The 21,247-nt window shown below is 38.5% G+C and overlaps 1 protein-coding gene across 16 annotated transcripts in view; it reads right to left on the reverse strand.

The window, feature by feature from the left end:
• Positions 1 to 21,247, reverse strand: part of mast4 (microtubule associated serine/threonine kinase family member 4) — a 112,200-nt gene that overhangs the window by 18,626 nt on the left and 72,327 nt on the right. For 9 of the 16 annotated variants that reach the window (XM_082541851.1, XM_082541849.1, XM_082541841.1 and 6 more), the window contains 13 exons: positions 10,486 to 10,574; positions 7,819 to 7,888; positions 7,547 to 7,567; positions 6,372 to 6,450; positions 5,059 to 5,213; positions 4,881 to 4,956; positions 4,588 to 4,797; positions 4,364 to 4,465; positions 3,401 to 3,533; positions 1,988 to 2,049; positions 1,776 to 1,867; positions 1,385 to 1,593; positions 1,157 to 1,295 (listed from right to left, as the gene is read on the reverse strand). In XM_082541851.1, coding sequence (XP_082397977.1) covers positions 1,157 to 1,295; positions 1,385 to 1,593; positions 1,776 to 1,867; positions 1,988 to 2,049; positions 3,401 to 3,533; positions 4,364 to 4,465; positions 4,588 to 4,797; positions 4,881 to 4,956; positions 5,059 to 5,213; positions 6,372 to 6,450; positions 7,547 to 7,567; positions 7,819 to 7,888; positions 10,486 to 10,574 — 1,437 coding nt within the window. Of the gene's footprint in view, positions 1 to 1,156; positions 1,296 to 1,384; positions 1,594 to 1,775; positions 1,868 to 1,987; positions 2,050 to 3,400; positions 3,534 to 4,363; positions 4,466 to 4,587; positions 4,798 to 4,880; positions 4,957 to 5,058; positions 5,214 to 6,371; positions 6,451 to 7,546; positions 7,568 to 7,818; positions 7,889 to 9,774; positions 10,000 to 10,485; positions 10,575 to 21,247 lie in introns of those variants that run through there. The other 7 variants (XM_082541853.1, XM_082541856.1, XM_082541846.1 and 4 more) reach the window with 5 other exon arrangements.

Here is a 21,247-nt window from a genome sequence, read left to right on the forward strand (position 1 = left end):
CACCTCCACGTTAAAAAAAAACAAAACCCTGACTTTATAGTAGAAATAAACATGTTTACACCTCAATATAAAAATGTTTTCCTTCCTATAGCAGATTTCCTCATTGACAAATAGTGTGTGAATGTGTGTGTGAATGGGTGGATGACTGGATATGTAAAGCGCTTTGGGGTCCTTAGGGACTAGTAAAGCGCTATACAAATACAGGCCATTTACCATTTTTACCATTTACAAATAAACTGTTCAAATTTTGATCAGACTTACAGTCTGCATTATCAGGAGCACTGGCAATTTGACTGACAGGTTGTTGCATTAGACCGTATGCAGGGTTTGTGCAGCCATTGCGATGTCCTTCACTGAAGTACCATTATGGGATGTCGAACTGAGTTTCTCCTTGCCAGTTTCAAAGTCATTAGCCACTGAGTAAGTCCTACATAATAATCCTTTCTGACTCTTAGAATTCCCATAACTTACAAAATGGACTTCGTGTCCTATTCAATGTGATCTTAAACCTGGAAATGACCCAATAAACCCAACAGAAACATGTTTACTGTGGTTACATACATAGCCAAAGAACCCAACAGCCTCTTGACTTGTACAAAACTGGATAACCCCACAGGTGTTGCCCCCTGGTGTATATTAAAAATGCAGGTGTAAGACTAGAAACGATGTCTCCTTTTTTTTTTTTAATACTGCCTATGTTGCTGACACAGGTGACTTTGGCAGCAAGTTGTCTTATCTTGTCTGCTAACCTGAATCGTGAACTTCCCTGGTCAGGTCTCGCACATATTTGTGCTACTGATACCTATTGGAGCATTTTAATGCAGGTATCTGACAAATAATACAGCTAGGTGTGCAAATGCACTATGCAAATTATGCCATAACAGCCATTACTCAAAACAGTAGGTCACAATGTCTTTTAAATACAGTACAGATGCATCACCAACTTCAGTTTAATTGTTAGCTATATTCAATAGCTCATGACTAACACCGTCAAGTCTGCTGTTTGGTGTCGATCGAGTACTGTACAGTTTTTTTGTTCCGTTTGTTTTTAAATGGCAAAGATGCCTGACAGAAAAGCAAGAAAAACAAAAGCCTGAAAATAAAATATAATTCTCTGAGTGCCAGCATTTATGTACAAATATTGTTTACAGCTCACTTGTCAGGTTTGAGGTCCCTGTGAACAATGCCATAGTTGTGTAGATACTCCAAAGCCAGTACTGTCTCTGCAAAGTACATCCTAGCCATGTCCACAGGTAGGGGACCCATGTTCTTCAGCAGGGTGGCACAGTCTCCTCCTGTAAAGAACAACACAAAGAAGACATTGTTCAAAGTAGACTGCTTTCAGCGGTCGCACTATGCACATAAAATAAAATAGAGTGCTGACCTTCAACATATTCCATAACCATGCACAGGTGCCTCCGTGTTTCAAAGGAGCAATACATGGACACAACAAAAGGGTTTTCAGCAAAGGTGAGGATATCCCTCTCCACAAAGGCCTGCTGTATCTGATTCCTTAACATCAGATTCTGCTTGTTGATCTTTTTCATGGCAAACCTCTGCTTAGTTTCCTTGTGCCGCACCAGATAAACAGCTCTGTGGAACAAAAAGTTTACCTATGAGCTGCACAAAGAATAGAAGAAAAACTGCAACAATAAGTGTGGTTTGATCACAGTATGGTTTTGTCAACTGCAAAACAAAGAAGAAACAAACAGCCTGTAACCAACCATCTATCAGCAGAGATTAGATTGTCCGATAGAGAAATGAGACGTCCTTACCCATAGGCACCGTTGCTGATGAGTTTTATCATTTCAAAGTCCAGCTCACAGGGTTTCCGCCGGGACCGCAAGGCCGTGCTGAAACTCTGAGACTGAGGACGAGAGCGAGATAAACGCTAAAACAAATCAAAGAGATAAAATCTGGATTTCACTGCTTCGCCTGCAGTAAAGATGAACTAGATCAATAATGTAATCAATGTCTAAGCACTTACAGAGTCATCTGTTTCTGGAGTTTCTGCAATTCCACTGTCACTGCTGGTCAGCTGAGCGATTTCTAGAAAAGAAACAGAGAAATAATCAGGAGCAAAGCTGCAGCGGGTTTGATGTGACAAAACTATGAATCTAACTTCATGAGAAACTGACACACAGGTTCTCAATTGCAGTTACTGAAACAAAGGCAGCCTAAATGAAATCAGGCCCTTTAAACAAAACAAAAACAGCAGACTTCAGCTTTTATTCACCTATTAGGTTTGAGGTGCTGACTTCAATATAAGCTGAATTGAGGACAAATGAGGCGGAAATCAAAACTGGCATCACAAATGCACATCTTACGCTCATTTTGAAAATCACCACCCCAGAACAACTGCTCATTAAAAACCACCTTGCATCTTTTTCAGTGCATGTTCGTCTGTGCAGCCATGGCAAAGTCCATGTGTGCTGTTTGTCTCGTCCCTGGAGAGCTTGTAAACACATTTTCAGTACTATTTAACATCTGTCCTTCCTCGTAGGTTTGCTTCCGGCACACGAGGTGCTGGGCAAACGAAACACGGGAGACACTCGGGGGAAATAAATGGAGAGACTGGCTGATGAGCCCGCCTGTGTAGATCTGTATAAGGTCTGTGGGGAGGCCATTCTTTTCTAATTAGTCATAATGAATGTTGCTGGTTACAGAGTCTGGAGAGACAGAGGGTCATTAGAAAGACGATCTGTTTGGTACAGGACATTCGTCAAGAGTATCTTTGTCTTTAACTTCCCTCCACAATTCAGTTCCAGCGTTCCTTTAGAGCAGGAGTGGGCCATTCATTTTCAAAAGGGAACCATGAAAAAGGGACTGTTGTGGAGGGCTGCACCAAGAAGCTTATTTAATTCAACTCTGCTTTATTTATACAGAGCCAAATCACAACAGCAGTCACCTCAAAGTGCTCTTATGAAATGAATACTGAGCAGAACGGTGTTCAGCATATTGTTGTGCCCCTCCACAACAGTCCCAGTTTCTCATTTGGCCTCTTGGGAAAACAAACTGCCAAATCCTGCTTTACAGCCTTACCCTGACAAATTATCCTGTGCTCTCTTTACTCCTTTGCTCTCCTGATGTAATAATAGTATGATGATAATAATAATAATAAAAGGATATATTCTAATAATACAACTTTACTGCGGTTATACAGGATACTACATATCATAGTATGATCGATGATTGGAGATAACATTTAACATTACACTTAAACTTTTTCTGTTTTTTTGTTTCTGACATTAAATGCAAAATAATCTGTTTTAATTAGGTGCTGTACTTACATTCTTTATGTAAATATATATTTACTCTATATTACATGTAGCATTTAAATGTATTAATGGTATTAGGAATAACAACAATGATGATGATGATGATGAAGTCCTTCGTGTACCTTCAAGAGGATCTCGTGTGAGTCCCAGCTGGCTGATGATGTAACGAGGGATGTCTGTTTTGATGCCCTGGCCTTCTTTAGCGTGTCCTTCAGCAGCTTCCAGAAGGTGGTAAAATTCCTCTGGGTCAAACTCCTGAAGAGACAGCAAAACACTTTCCTATATATTGCTATGAACAACTTTAAACAAGTAAACAGTAAACAAATTCCTGATCTTGTAGTTTGAGATCAAGTAGGAGCTCTATTGAGTGAAGGAAAACATACTTATTTACGCTTTATTTTCAGCTTAGAGGAAGTAGAAGTTGAACTTTCACTTTTTAGATCGCCATGGCAAACTTATAAGCAAACAAGTTTCTCAAGCAGCCTGAGCAACATTATAATGTGAGGGAAAGGTTTCTCTAAGTATAGGTTAGTCCAGAATTTACTTTCTTTAGGCTTGTTGTGGTCTCTACTTTCTCCTTTGAGATATTTCTTTGGCTGCTAAATTACTCCGTGTTTGTCAGCTTGCCATCAGGTATGAGGTAGGTACTGTTCGGCTTAAGTAAGTCATAACAGCTTTAAATTTAATTCTGATTTTAGCCACTTTAACCTCTCTTTGATTCTGTAATACGACAGACACTTAGATGAATTGCAGAAAGTGTTACCTGAATAATGGAAACGTATAGAACTTTTATAGAATATTTTTTAGACTGATAGATTTGAGCTGCTGACTCCAGAGTCATTTGAAATAACCTTACATAGCAAAGAAACCAGATGTAGCAACACACACAATTATCAAACATTCAGACAAATTACCCATCCAGATGAAGTGCTCATTATGAACCATCTCCATCTTTTCTTGGGTTTTTTTGTTAAATTATTTTGTGCATTTAAACAGTGGCAGTCACTTCATATAAAATATTCAAGACAAGCACCCATCAGCACATTTTAGACTTAGGCAGAAAAAAAATAAGGCCATAAACATACCAGACATTCCAGCAGCCGAGCAGGTCGGGCTATCACTATAAGGATCTTCTTTACCAGCTCTCTGATGAAGTTTACCTCCTCGCTTTCTGACCTCTCTGTGGACTACATCAACAGAAGAAGAAAACAAAATGTTTGCAGTGCAACTCTAATGTTACGGTAAAAACATGTCTTATTGCTGAACTGTCATGAGGAAACATCTACTTGATTTCTGCAGATGTTCTCACCTCTTGTACAAGCCTCTCCAGCTTGTCGGTGAGTTCGCAGAAGTAGCTGGAGGTGATGAGTCCCAGCCGACTCTTTTCCAGGCAGTCGCGGGCCAGTTCAATTATCTGGTGATGGGCAAAGCCAAGCACGCCATCTGCCAAGGGGAGGACGGTCTCAGGAGAGTTGCTGCGGATGATCTCCTGAATCCTTTCCTCCATCTGAGCTGTGGCCTGCAGAAAGAAGCGACGGAGCAAGTTTGATAATGCAGATAATTTGTGGTCAAACAGAACTGTAAAGTCTTGTGGGTCCTCACTTTAGGAAACCGCTCCTTGTAGACGTGATTCATCATTATAATTTCGTGATCGTAACAGGACGGAGATCTTCCAGGGCTGAAAAAGGAAAAGAAAAAAACCTCTGAATAAAATCACTGGTTCAGTCCCACCAATGCCACGTACATCTGAGAGAAAATATTCGCAGAAGTACATTAATACCTGAGACTGCGTGACCGGGGTCGCATTGCCGTCGCTCTGCGGCATTCATCCCCCGAGATACTCTCAGTGCAGAAGTGTTTGGAGAGGAAGTGCAGTTCATCAGGCGTAGGTTGGAAGGGCAGCTGATGCAGCTTCTCCTGTGATGAACAGGATGACTGGAAATGAAACAAATATACATTCAACATGAAAAGAAAAAGAAAAATAAATTTTCCTTAGTGGGGGGGAAAAAAAAAAAAAAAAAAAAAAAAATTGTTATAGTGGGCTGTCTTTGTGGTTTCTTTTAAATGTTTTCCCCTGTAGATCTTCTGTCTGTGTGTTATATATGCGACTGCTGTTGGGAGACTGTTAGCTTAACCACTATAAGAAGTGAAAAAATGCTAACATAGGTTAAGACTGCGCATAACCAACAAATATGAGCGTATGAGACCGAAGTAACTGTTGTCAAGAAAGTAAGTAAGTAAGCATGTTTTATCAACGTAACTATCCTCAACAATCATGTGCACCATGGTCAACAACGCTGCTCTGAGAAATCACATAATGAAAAAGTAAACCTTTAAAACACTGAGCCATGTAATGCGCAAATTATTCAGCACTAATGGCAATAATAAAATAACACGTGGATTATAATATATTAAGGAAATCTGAGCCCAACCCTTGGCGCACACCAAAAGCCTTATTGTTTCTAATACAGGCTGACACACGCTGTATCTGCTGAAACTATGTGTGTGCCTTCCAAAGAGCATCTGAATAGCAGGAAAAGCACTAGGTGACCAAACGCCACACAAAACAAAAACATAGCATTAGTGCAGGTCATTTTCAGTCCCCCGGCACATTGTAATTCCTGTAAATGAGTGTTATTGTATACACACGTATTGTACAGTAGTCAAAGCTCGGCTTCCTGTACAGGATAATGCTGACATATGGGAACAGTTTAACATTTATACTCTTATAAATGTAAGAAAAACTAGACATAAAGGCTCTCCAAATGCAGTTCAGACATGTTGTCACTGAGCCACATGTAAAAACTTGAGTAAAGACTAAGAGAAAAAATTTCTGAAACTGTTTTACTTTGTTCTTTCTTGTGATTTACCCTCATCACCATAATGTTTTATCATTAGGAATTGCGGGGGATTGCCTCGTGCCTGTTTTACACAGGCAGCAATGATGACACAGCTTTATGACCGTTTTAAACATTTGAATCTTTTAAAATCTATTTAAACCGGGTCTGGCTCTAGGTTCAATTCTATGTCACACATATCTGTGATTCTGTTTATGAAATATTTACACTGACATCATGAGTGGGCGATGCTTACAGAGACAGTGGAGCTCGGTGTGTTGGTTCCATATCCAGAGGAGGGAAGGGAGGCCAGTGACCAGCGACGACCATCAGTCCTGCAACACAACACCAATGACAAACAGATGCACGCCATCAATGACAACATATGGGTTTAAATACATCAGCAAGTATGACGAATTTCTCTTGGGACAAAGACAAGTTCTTTTTCCAAACATGCTCATCTCCCCGAAGACACAAATTCTGGGTTTAAACATTTAAGATAATGTCTACATCTCCAATGATCCTAAGTTTGGAGATAAATGTTGAGCTTTCTCTTGTTAAAAAATAATCCTGTTAGTTACTTGACACTGTACAAAAAAGCAGAAAATACAGAAACAGAGTTTGTGAATGTAACTAAAACTATTGGTTAAAATGAAGTACAACAAAGGCTCAGAGTTAAAGGGGACATATTATACTCATTTCAGCTCTGCTTTGTTAGTGTGGCGCTCCAATAGAGTGGAGCGCCACCTCTGCATGATTTACAGTTTTAAGTAAATTATACTGCTCATATACATCTTGGCCTGCCGCCCCTTTGTTGACCAATTTGAAAGTCCACTTTCTTGTCACTGGCCAACACTTGGTGCTTGTGAGCAGCACCTCATCCTCTTGACAGCAAACATTAATTAAAAAACTGATCCACATTAATTAGAACCATGTGTCATCTTCTCTCTCTTCTCCTAACAACCATTTAAGACCAAGTAGATCGGCCTGGTACCCGAGCCAGCTGAGATGGAAAACGCCTACTAAAAAAATACCAAAAGTTACACAGCAAGTAAAAAGTTACTCCACTGTTGCCAAATGACTGTAGCGTCATCCTTGCAACACTGGCTATTTGTAAAAATATGGAAAAATAAGGACAACTCAAAAGAATGTTTTGGGAGAGAAAACACAGCTGGTTGCAAAGTAGGAAAAAACAAGTAGCATTCGATCTGACTTTTTGGCTCTCTGGGATTCTGTTTGCATTTGTTTACTTTGCCAAATTTTAGCCTTATTTAATATGTATATCTGGCACTTAGACTTAAGGTAAGAACATAATGTGTCCCCTTTACTGTGAGGCACACTAATGAAGGACATGTGAATGATAAAGTGTACTTCAGACAGATGTGGGGTAATAAATATTTCACAAAAAATCGAAGCCTAACACGAGTTTACCTGTCTGCTCTGTGGCAATGACTGTGGATAGAGAAATACAGAATTATATGATATCGTGTTGACAAATGGTGTAAAATAAATGTTCCTGATGCTGAATTTGTAAGTATAAACAGACCTGAGCAGCTGAATATTTACACATATGCTGGCTTAGAAAAGACTTCTTTAATGACTCAATGACTTCACATCTGTTTTTAAAGAATTTGCATCTGTCTCACGATGAGCTTTACTTACTGATTTGTTTACGACGGGAAAAAAATAATTGGTCAGGTTACCTTCGTGCAAACGAGAAATGAGCAGAGGCACTAGGAGAGAAGTTTCTAGGACTGTCTTGTGGGCTTGTTCCTACAAGGGGGAAAAAGAGAAAAGAGGACACAGTGCTTTTATAGAGGGAAATGAAAAGCGAGCCAAAAAACATGAACAAGACAATACGGATGTCTGAAACAGAATTCCTTAAAAGATAAAAATGAATTGCAATACACAAAACTGTACGGAAAGTTAAGTCATCAGCATCGTTGCATCAGGTCTTGTTTGGAGTTTGGATGTTCTCCCTGTGTGTCTCTAGATTCCTTTTGGATACTCAAGCTTCCTCCCAGAGTCCAAAGACATACATATTGGGTTAACTGGTAATTCTAAATTTGTCATGTGTGTCGATGTGAAACCATCTGTCTCTCGGTGTAAGCTCCATTATGAACCAGTAACCTGGCTAGGATATACGCTACCGCTTACCCTATGACAGCTGGGAGTTTAATAAGAGTTCAATAAGTCGTTCAAAAATTAGGTGGATGACAGAAAGTTCAGTGAAAATAGATTAAGGCGCAAACAACCATTGCTTTCCTGATATCTATCAATGTTTAGATAATTTTATTGATTTTTCCAACACTCAAAATTCTGAGGACAGATGTTATAGCCACAAAGAACATTTTCATTTTGAAGAAGCTGGACTGCTGATTCTTTAAAAAAAGTTGTTATTTTTTCCTGTTGATGTGCTGAACCAGTTTCCAAACTAAATATTTCATCTCTAAATCAACATAAACAAATCTGTCAAATGTTGGAGAGTTCTCAAAAGAAACCAAGACCGAGATGACTCCACACCACGTTGGTAGAAAAGAGATTATATGACTTAATCTCTTTTCTACCATTTAAAACACGCTTGCTCTGTCAAGCTGGAGGCTGTAAAAGCAGTATTTGTGGCAATACTGGATAAAATAGGGATACAGAGTTCATCACATTTGTCACGTATTTTATATTATTATTATTTTTTAAACAAAAGATATAATATCTATATTATCTATACATGTTTACACTGAACTGAAAACATTGCATCATCTATTAATAATGCATTGTTCTCTGAGCTTAATGAATTAAAACTAATTCAGTGAGTGAGTCGCACAAAATGCTTTAGACAAAGTGAAATTTTAGTGAATTTAGAATTCCAACACTGTTATTTACTTTTAGAAAACATCTGAAAAAACAATATTATTCAATGTATGCAACTGTATATATGGGCTAAATGTATTCTCTTTTGTTTCCCCTCTCAGATTCTATAGCAGTCATTCACTCCCGTATTAAATTAATTAAATGTAAGTTAGTTAATATTGCCTTTAGAAGAGAGCTTTGTATATGACTCCTCATATGCACAAGTTCTTTTTCCTTTTTAAACTGGGTCTATAAATGTCTGCCTGCTTTAGAAAAAAAGAAACTAATTTGTAAATTATACGCATGACTTACTTGTTTTTATCATCTATATAATGTTAAAGAAAGGAGTTGCGTTTCTACACACATAATGTAGAAACAAAGCCATGGTGTCGTATTAATCAGACATAATAACATTCTTCACAAAGACAGGGACTAACTAGCTAATTAAACACAATGCGACCACCTCATGTGCTGACACACACGGGCCTTTTCCCTATCGAGGAACAACGATGGAGCCACTGAATAATAGAAAGCCATGAATGTTACATATTTAAGTGCTTTAATCACAGTTCCTTAAAGTACAGTTTAAAGTGGCTTTTTTTTAATCAATATTCTGCAAAAGGAACAAAATATGGTCTGAGTTTTTCTTTTATGAACAAATTCATGATCATGAACAGAAATCTGTTCGCCTACACTTCACTAAATAGAAAAATATTACATTTCTGTAGAAACCCATCTTATTATTTAACATAACCAGGATATATGTCAATGCACTTAGCTATCTGACAGCACTAAAAAAGTGTTTTTCTTACCTTTTGAACTAATGCTACGTCTGAGCCACAGTGTTAAGTAATCCCAAAGCTGGATACTTTCATTAGCAGGAACACAGGTGCTTTCTGGGTCTGAATCCATCTTTAGAGCCTGGGCTTTCTCGTAAGCTTGAAATACAGACCAAACACTGAGACTCTGTTTTTCCTGACCAATGGCAGGAAATAAAACGCCCTATGGTAAATGAGGGCTGCCCCCCCCTCCCCAATCCTGTGCATTTCCTGTCTGCAGGCCACCACTTCCTCACACAAAATAATCACTGCATTTAATTTGCCACTGTGCTGTTAAACTGTTACCCAAACATGACAGGACAGACCTGACACAGACAATAAAGTGCACAACATAAAAATCTGTATTTTTCAGTGTTTTATTTTATTTTTTTTAAGTAAAAGTTCTTCATCTTGGTTTAGAGTCAGTTAGCAGTACCCAGTGCTGATTAACCAGATTTTTCTGTATGAGGGTACCAGAAAGTGCATCCTGTGGATACAGATTATCTGTTGGTGCACAGACTGTACTATGAACTTTCCTGTGTTGTTCTTCAACCTTTTTTTGTGCGTTACACAATAGACTGCATTCCTGTTGGAGAACATATTGTATTAATGGCTCCTCTTCTATGAACCCAGTGCATATGTTTCCAACAATGGGGCCGTTCCACAGCATTCATACATTAGGAGATGTGCCAGACATGCATTTACCTGTGAGAGATGAGAGAGGGGAATGGGGTCGTGGTAAACCTGAAGGCTGGCCACTTCCTATCAGGCTTTTTCTGTTGCTCGTTCTGCAGCTGTGAAACCACAGAGCCATATTAGTCAGGAAAAATCATGGCTGTAAAACTGACAAGACAGATGAAGCAGAAAATAGAGGTATAACATAAAAAAAGGGTTATGGGTTATTTAAAAGATAACAGTGCATGCTTCAGAGCCTTAGGCAGGTAGTTTTGAAATGTAATCAACAAAATCCTGACCTCACCACTGACACGAGCATCTCGCTTTTGTTTGTTAGCTCGACTGATACATGGACTTCAGCATGAATATTGTGCTAGGATTGTTCAATCAATATGAGATGCACTATTCACTTGATACTACACAAAGAGCCTTTCATCACACCATCTTGGACACTGACATGAGAAGCAAGCTTTGTGAAACAGAACATGAACTCTTTATTTCACGAGAGGTCAGTGTGTTGACTCAGATTTTGAACTTCCAGTTTGATTTGCCAACAAGGGGCTGACAGTGAGTAAATACCTAAGATAACTACTTATAATTAACTCTAATTGTTTGGAATTTAGCCGAGGAGAGCTGAGAGACACAGAGATGATGAAGGCTGCATGTTAGCGGTATTATACTGATTCTGAAACAAACTTACTGCAGACTTGCAGAATCCAGCATGTGAATAATTAAACACTGAATAGTAAAATTTACCTGTTACTAAATATTTTGAAATGCTTGAATATAAGCAAGAATCCAATAGCAATTAGAATCAATTCTTTGCCAGCTAAGAAGGCAAACCCCACAGCATGAAGCTTTGAAATTTTGATTTGATAAGTATAAATATGAAGAGCAGCCAAGAATGGTGAGCTAAAACAGGTCAGCAACAAACAACAAAAATTCTTTCTTGCAACGTTGAACATAGAACGATAACGATATGTATTGTGAAATAACTTTTTCTCGATAGAAAAATGTAACTATTGCGATAGGCCTCACCGCTCTTGTCCTCTTTAAAAATAAAAAATAAAAAAAATAAAAAGAAGAAGAAGAAGAAGAAGACGACCAGCCAATCCAAATTAAGTAGCGCAGAGCCGAAACAATCACAGCCGCAGCGTCACGTCACGTGATTTTGTTACGTACAGCACAAGTGCCAAGCCGCACATGTGTATCTGTTTGGGAAGCAGCCAGCCGCTGTGCCGCCCGGGTAATGGAGGAAATGAGTGTGCTGACTAGAGAAAAATCAACCGAGCGTGACCGAAGGTTACTGAAGAGAAAACAGATGATGGTTCCAACGCCGGAGAGATTGTTGAACGGAAGAGCCATAGAAGTTCCGTAGTGTGAAGGTATTTCTGCCATTTCAAGTCTGACAAAAACAGAGTAGCGCGCACTGTAAATTGTGCCGAAAGCAAGTCTGGAAATGCAATAAAGCGGTGCATGCTCAATCTCTGACTGGAAGCGCTAATTCGTCATTCGGCTTTTGTCAGACTAAAGTAACTGTTAAAACTGTTTGAAAAGCTAAGCTATACAACAAGGAGAGATTGAGAATTTCCTTTTAGTTCTCAGTTTATTTGATATTGACAAAAGTTAGTCAATTTTGTCTGTTCTTCTGTAAAACAAGCTAAGATTTATTTTTAGAATTAATATTTTGTTTCTAAGTGGAATCAACAATTTAGTCTGTTTCGTTTGTTCTATTTTGAAACTTAAACGCTTTAGCGGCTGCCTTTTGTGTAGTTTGCAATATTTGCCTTTATTTATCTGAAAAAGTCTCATGTTCCTTAAGTACATCTACCCTGTTGAACTTATTATGGGAAATAAATATTTAAATCAAAACAAGCTGCTGATTATTTCACATTTTACTTGTGAGCAACGGCACATTTAAATCTCACAAATATAGTTATTTGGCTTATATCGTGATAGATATCGTTATCGCCTGAAATGAAAAAAACATATCGTGATATGAAAAAATCTTATATCGCCCAGCTCTAGTTGAACATATGTGATACTATCAGTTTTGTTCTGCAAAACATTTTCTCTTCTTAGTTCGAAACATGAGGAAATTGATCCAGGTCTGAAAGGGATATGTAGATGGTATACAAACCCTAAATGTCACCAATATTTTTGGAAAAAATATTCTTAAAACTGTCTTGAAAGTGTACCTGCAGACACCAAAGGTCTGACTTTACTATCAATCTACACATCCATTCCACTTATTCAAAAATAAATGTATTTGCCATGTATTTCTGCCATAAAGATCAATTACAAAGCCAAAGCTTGCCGTCAACATAATATACTCCACAGGGAGGCTACAGTCCTCGAGCCAACAGCCATTAAAATAAGAGACACCTTTAACAATAAAATCATCTTTCAGTCAACAAAAAGCAGGTTCTTTGCACAGCCTTCATAATATTTCCATATTTGTTGGTCAATTTAATACAGGACTATGACTCATGAGGAGCCACTGTGACCAATACCATGTGACTCAAAGGAAGGGCAGCTTTTAACCTTGAGGGAAAAATGAAATATTTCAGTATAAAAGTACCTTCACTGTTCAATGAAGTTCGTGCTGGGTTTATAATTTCAAATTAGAGGCTGTCAGTGGAAACACATAATGCCTGAAGAACATGAATTCACTTCAAGGTCAGACATTCAATGACACCCTGTTACATAACCTCCTCAGAGATGTGAACCATTTCCAACTGAATTTTCAAATGTTATTTCATATTTTCCTACAAACACATTTCTCCTCCATTTTTTTCTTTACTGAAGGAGAGAAAATGTTTTGAGGGAGAAATAAGACAACTGGCATGGAAATGTTGTGAAGTACTTTGCTGCAGTAGAGGAAACAGCCATACATGTTGGAGCTACAGAGAGAAGTCAGTGTCATCCTGTGTGTTGCAGTGAATGCACAGATTGATCAAATTGCAATGGCGTGGTGCAGCGTGAGCAGGCGTCCCTCATGATTACGTTAACACCGCTGCAGACCCACTCAAAGAGGTGCCACTGCAGAGCTCTCAATGTCACACCGGCAACAGCAAAGAGAAACAAGAAACTTTTATCACAGCTGATGTGCTGCAATAAGCTCTCAATGCTCTGTCCTCTCAAAAGACACGATTTCAGAAACGCTGCTAAGGATGATACGGCCATATTTATACCTTATAACAAAATGTAATGTGGCTTAGAAATGCTGTCCAGCAGCAACATAGTCCTGTACTGGAAGGTGTTTTTTTTTTTTTTTAAGTGTGAGTGATTTTTGCAGCCCAAAAAGTGACAATTACAAAACTCCACTACGACTTGAGAGCAACGCTGTAAATGTTAAATTATAGTACTGGGAGCTAGATTTACCAACAATAAACTGTCATTTAGTCTTCACTATCAGGCTCTCACAACTGCTTGGTTACAATTACACCATTACAGTTACCATGTACTGTAAAGTTCCTACAAAAATCTGTATAAATGACTAATGTATCAAAGCATTGTAGATTTATAAAACCAATCCACATGGTTATGGGAATGCTTCTGTATTCAACATTTAACAGCCACTGAAGATGCACACAGACTGCAGGTGATTAACTGCAGTCCAAATGTTGGTTACTGCTATCTAAACAATGCTGTCACTCAAACAAACACTGGAAACTACGCCACACATCCACAGAAATTGTAATCTAACTGTACAGCTACAATAAACACAACAAATCACCACTAAATTCATTCCAGCATTTATAGTCCCATTAATCTTTTTGTGCTCACTTTGCAGATGCCTCCTGAGGTTGCTACAATATCTTCCACTAACTTTACATTTCTTTAAAGAGGCTCAGTGCTAAATGAAGTAGTTGGACTTGATGGGACATGATTTTCCCAGATTAACTTTGGGCAGACTTAAGCAACTGAAAGAAAAAGTACTGAAAGAACGCACAGGAGCCTTCTTCCTTTAAAGAAATAAACATTTAAAGCACTCAAACTGATATATACTTAAAAATAACTAATTTATGTGTCTTCCACAATGCTCAGGTGCTGCTCGGTAGTTACCAAACAACATCTGAATATATCAGGCACAAGTTTATGGGCACAAATTAGATGCCATGTTAAAATAATATGTTGCTTTTATCAAGGTGAATAAAAGGTACAAAGGTCATTGTGGGTAGGTGGCTGGTAAGAAACACGGTGACATCATAGTATCAGATGTAGATAAGAACCTTCAGTTGTACCTGTGGGTGTATCACAGTAAGATTGGTGCACAAAGGGTCACTCTTTTTAAAGCCATCTGTTATAGTCACAATCTAAGTTAATAATATTCATTTATTTCAATTTAAAAGCGTAGCAGTTTTGGCTACAGTGTTTCTATTTTAATAATGCTGTTGTAGCCACATTAACCAACATTTTGCTACATTGTAGCGCTGACTTCATTGCCAAGTGAATTAACCAGACCTGGCAAGATATCGTTATTACAATGTTAACATATTTTCTCTCTTTTCAAGTGCAAAAAAACAGTCAGCTACATAGTTACATTAATATGCTTGCTCACTCACATGCTTGGATACAGTTTTACATTTTATTGACACCACAGAAACACCACAGGTAGCAGTTTTTACCTGAATATAACAGCCATCATAGTTTCAATGTCTATTCATATGTTGTGCTGGTAGGGAATGATGTGTCATAAAAGTGGTTTCTGTTTTGGTTTGTTTTTTTTCTTCCTCCAGCTAACTGGCTTCCATCCTGTTGTTTACAATACTTTCAGCACTGTTAGCACATTTAGCAGAGTAGCATCAAAGCTGAAATCATAGATGCAGGGGCATGCAGCAACCTCACAGGAAGTTGTTTAAAATAGCGCTGCAAATGTTCTTTTTTTTCCCCCCCTTTTGGATATCCAATGAAGCACCAATGTATACGCAATTTATTTCAACTTCAATATTATGTGCCTCGTAAAACACAGATGTTCCAAATGTAATAGTTTTCTATCACAGCGGAAAACACGTTCAATTAAAGCGACCCCTCTAAAAGAATTTCCCCGGTTTCATAAACTCATATGGAGGATAACACGAACCAAAGTCAGAGCCGATGTATTGACAATTTTGAATGCCCTTTGGCCAACTTTCTTCTTCACCTTTTAAAGCCCAGGAAACACCTGCTCTGACAAAAAACAGGAAACAAAGCAGTGTAGCATCATAAGCTGCTTGTAGCTTCTTGTAGTTATATTGCTACCCCACTAGCACTCAAAAATCCAAGTTTATCTCCCTACATCAGAAGGGAAATCCGATTTTGACTGAAATCCCAGTCATCCTTGTTTACTCTGGTTTCTAGAGCGAATCATGACTGTGGACATGTTCCATTAATCATTTATCATGATGGGGACTGAGTGAATAATATCTGGTACACAGGTTCTCGTAGAGGATCAAATTTAATGACATCTATTTATACCCTCTACGAGCATTCAGCCAAGTGAATGCCACACTGTCGCCCAATCAAGCTTCTTGTTGTTTCACCTTCACATTGCCCACCCCAGTGTTTGTACCTTCATGACTCCTGACTGCCACTCATTGAGAGATTTAAACAACTGCTCCTGGATTACTTCACAAAAAGACTTCCACAATTTGTGACATCATGCAGTTCATCTTCATCACATTTGATGTTAAGCTGAGCTTTGGTAGAAGCCCCTCTGTGGCCACAGTGAGGGGGGGAAATCATGTTGGTATAGTGAAGCTTTAAAGGGGGGGGATAAAGAAGCCCTGGGCAAAGATGATAGTGAGAAAGTAGGCCAGTATTTATGCTGTACTGCAGATGTGTGAGATTCCTGGAATGGATCCATAACTATTTGAAAAGTCTCAGTATTATGCAAACTTGTCCGGATCAGCAAACCATTGTTGGATTACGCACAAGCACTACTACAAATTTCTCTTTTAAACCACTAAAAATACTTTCCAAGGGTGCTCATAAAATGAATTCACAGCAGAGCTCATTTTATTTTTACCTTACTTTTAAGACTCCTTTTACAGTAACCTACATTACTCAAACACACAGTAGTTTCAATCTGTCAGAAGCAATTTCTTAGAATTCAGCTTGGTTACTTATTCGGGACACAGGAAGAGGCAAAAATAGATAAAGCCCTTTGATTTCCTTAGATTCCAGATAAATCTGAAATGTCTCATCCTGACCCATGTCAACAAAAAGCCATGTTTAATCTTTTTAACTTCCGCGAGTTTTGCTCCCCTGTCACAGCTGTCAGGTGAGCTGACAAAGCGCAATGACACAAATTGCAACTCTGTGCTGACAAACCCAAATTCAAAGTCAGACATACGACACACACCACTCTATTAATAGTATTTAAATACTTGCTGCTTGGGTAAAAAGCCTAGCTGCTCATTTTTGAAGGCAGCTGTTTCCTTTAAACTAATCCCAGTTGTATCTGCACCTTTTTTAAAAATATATATTTTCACATTTGGTTTATGACATAATTTACTTTGTACCTCATGTCAATTTGGCATAAATTAAATATTACAGAAAACAGCTTACTTTATCCTCCTTCCCTTTTTTCCTCATTACCAATGCTATAAGTAATGAAAAAAATATATAAATGGAAATCCATTCCAGCTCATCTCAGGTCAAAGATTTACTGGTATATAAAAATCTTAATATCTACATTACATTAATTATTTAATAATATTTGTGAATAAACGGGTAACTTGTCACGAACAGTGGGGGGAAAAAGACAAACACATTTATGAATAATGCAAGATGTCCAGAAAAACTGCCAGTCTCTCATGTTAAGCTATTCTGCACTGCAAAATAGGTCAGGACATGGATTAAAAATAAATTTCAGTATATGAGCTTCACCAGTACTGTAGCCATGTCATACTGTATATGAGGGGGGAAAAGGGATCAAGTGGCTTAGCAATAAACCAGTGTCTACACACACCAAATCCCATAAACCAGCAAAACATTTTTAATTCAGTCAGTCTTTAACATGTCAACTAATAACCGACATCAAAGCATGTCTTCTGGAGCTGGACTTTATACAATTTGTCAGAATAAAATACATTTTATTGGCAATGGACACATACTGAAACAAGATCAACAGCAAACAATTAAACAACCATCCCAATTGTCACATTCTCACTGTAAATTAATATGAATGATCCATGTGGGAAACCTGAGACTACCTCAACAACACATTCAACTGCACAAAGCAAATAACGCACAACAGGCAAGACGGCAACACCCAGCTTCTTATTCATGTTGGCCTCATACACCTACTACTGTAAACACGGTCCCTGCTGCCACTCAAAGCTCCAGAAACTGTGCATGTAAATCCATTTGGTAGAAAATAAAACGTTTTGCTCCGTAAAGACGCATATCTGAGCCTGACTACATTATTTGAAGGACCCTAACTAAAAAGCAGCACAGTACAAAAAAAAAGTAGCAAGTTTCTTCAATCTTTAGATGTTACCTTTGGGACCGACGCAGGCGAGCTCCACTGAAGAAATGTGGCATGTTAAAGTTGGACAGAACTGTCCACAAACTAGAATCCGACATTGTGTCCAAATCATGCCAAAGAGGGAGATGTAAAGGAGGCTTCTGAAGACTTGATGAGCAGAACTGATGGCTATCAGAGTTCAAGAGGTGGTGACCTCTGGAGCAGTCTTGACAAGTACTCTCCTTAGGTCCAAACTTCCTCTGCACAGGCACATCTGCAGGCAGCTGCGGCATAAACACACTAGCAGGGAGGACACGTTGTCCTCCTCTGTCCTCAAACAAAAAGTAATCCAGGGAGGATCCTGAACGGCACACAGTGTGTGATCCAGGTCAGGTGCTGACAGCCTCGACTGTTGCAGGTATATGACATCTAATACCAGCTGACTTTGTGTTTTCCCTTCTCACTGCGATTGCGTTCCGTATCCCAAACACTCACCGTCCTCCCTGCGCTCAACATGCTTCATATCATGTAACAGGCATCTACCACTTCACATCCTGTGAAGGGGGGTTGTGAGACAGAGGGGTAATGCATCATCAGCAGATGCTGCTGGGCATTCGCTACGTTCACAAACTGGCACCCCTCCAAAAGTCTGGTGGGTCAGTATTAAGCAGGATCTATTTGAAATTGTAACTCTGTGCTTCTCAATGGATTCTTCTGCTATTGCATAAATTCTTCGCTCCATAGACAGTCTTACCTCATTCATTTATTGGTGCTTCACCTTAACTACATCACCTTTGATCTATGACTCATTTTTTTTTACTATGTAAAAAGATAAGTAGCTAAACACAATGCATACTGGGAAATCATCAAACTTTACAATGTTCAAAAAAATATGAATAAAAAACAATGGCAAGCTTTATAAGTCTGATGTTTCAGGCGAGCAAAATAAATAAAATCTCAGAGCTAAACTTGGGAATTCACATGCAAACAATTCGCTCCGTCAGTTCAGTGATGAATGTAACTTCTGAGTGCTGCGTGTATGTGTGAGAGTTCAGGTCAGCTGATCACCGCAGCCTGTAACATGCAAAGCATGCAGGCAAATTCTCTGAAGTAGCTGTCAGGTCTCCAAACAAAACAATATCTCAAACAAGAGGAACCATTAAAAGCTTCTCCCAAAGTAGTTTTATTCAGTGATAATTCTACACAGGGAAGAGCAGAGTTCAGCCCTGAAAACACACTTTACAGCTCCAGAGCAACGATAAGAGTCCCACAATCACATGCACAGTTTACAGTCAGTATACTGAAGATGGCACTTTCACAATCCAACATAAAAACATCTGTCCTTTCTCATCTGAGCTTCAAGTTGTAAAAAAGATGTGAACCTCATGTGAGCACATGCACACAAAGACTAATGTACCTTAGAAGATTGATTAAGAGTAACTTGCATTTTAATAAAGAGGACATGTCTGTTTTTGCTGATAAATCAGAGTTGACACTTGAATAAATGTCTCAAAAATATTGCACGTTTAATAAGAGCGTAAGTTATTTGGTTAACTATTTGTATATTTGTTTAGTTATTTATTTCAGTTATGTAAAGCATTATTACACCTAGATTTCTAACTATAAAATCTTGCTACAGCCAGTGAGATTAAGATAGTATATCATTCTTCAACCAGGACAACAAAGCAGTTCAAAGACAGGCTGCAATCCTCACTGAGGAAGTTCCAGGTCAGACCTGAAGACCATCAGGAAGCAATGAGCAATGAGTCTAATAACTTGCCAAGTATGCTGTCTGGAAGGGATTCAAAAGCTAAGGAAGAGAGATGGAATGCAAAACCAACAAAGACTGGCACCTAACCACTGCTACTTCACATGCACAATCTTTGGCGACTGTGTCGTCATCAGAAGTTATTTTTATCCGTGTAAAACCTGAGTTTGTGTGTGTATTCTGTCAGAGTGGCTCAGTCCTTCTCCCTACAGGCCAGCGTGACAGCCTTCACTCTAATTATGGCCCTGCTCCGTTTCTGTGTTCCACATTAGAAATGGCAGTTCAGATGGTTCAAAGTCAAACTTGCATAGAGCAGCATGAATAGGGAGGTCACTGCTTGTGCTGACATCACAAGTAGAAAAATCAGGGTTGCTGTGCCTCTTTTTCTAGTAGCTCTTAAAAGAAGGAATCAAAACCATTAAAGGGAACCTATTGTATTCATTTCTAGGTCCATATATTTATAATTACTATTTCACTCTTTCTATAATAGCACTGAATTACTCAGTTTAAAACTAATATGGAAACTATCTTTGTTTATGTTAAAGCGGGTCCTTGGGTAAGCTCGTCAGTTCATCCAACGGCTAAAATTAGTCATTTTAAAATTCTTTTGATTGGCTGCCCCTTGTAAAAGCAACATCTGAACAGCAGGTAAGAGAAGCGCTCACTGTAAGATCACTGTATTTGGCATGTCACAGTCTCTGAGAACATGAAAAGCCAAGACTAAGAATAAGTCAGCCTGAAACTGAGGATTTAGAGGAGTCAGAACACTTTGACTCGTGTGAATTGCCTGTATGTTGGATTCTATTAATCTAATGGTGACCATATTAACACTAATGGCGGTAAATTACTCCATAGGGTAACTTTAAACCAAAAAAAAACATTTTCAGAAAATGTTATTAAGTGCAGGTTCCAGTGGGTTAACAGTTCAACCAGCAATATCTCTGATTTTACTTTATTAGACCATATAGTCTAAATCTTCATATCTCTTAAAGAGCAAATACTCTGCAGTTTTCAGACCATGGAGTCAATATCTTTTAAGGCCGGATTCACCATCTTTAGCACTGCGTGAAAAGCCCCAGTGCCCTCAAGGATTTGAGGCCAGTGTTGACGCAGCAGTGTTGCTGACTCAGAGATCTGGCAAACAACTATGTTGTCAGGCAAAGAAGTTGAACATGGCTCAACTAATACTGGGACTAATATTCAAAGACAGATTTTGCAACTCTTGCCAGATAATATCGCATTCAGACACTGCTGTGCAGCCTTTAAATTTATACATCTCTTATTAAATGTCAGCAAATGAAAGGTTTAATTTCTCAAAAGCACCTAAAATCACATTTTAATCAGCACTAAGGCAGGTCACGACTGTCCATCTAAATATGAAATTGCAAAAAACATGAAACAAAACATTTTCTTTCTTTCCCCTTCCCACCATCTCTTCTCCCCTCTATTTTTCTTTCTCTCCCTCTCTCTCTTTCTTTCTTTTTCCCTGTCCTATCCCTCAGTCCCGTCTGTAACAACTGAAAATAAAAAAAATACATAACTAAAATAAATGTCAATCAAATGGACCAATA

The sequence above is a fragment of the Aulonocara stuartgranti genome (genome assembly GCF_965226115.1).
Source record: "Aulonocara stuartgranti genome assembly, chromosome: 7".
Lineage (NCBI taxonomy): Eukaryota > Metazoa > Chordata > Actinopteri > Cichliformes > Cichlidae > Aulonocara > Aulonocara stuartgranti.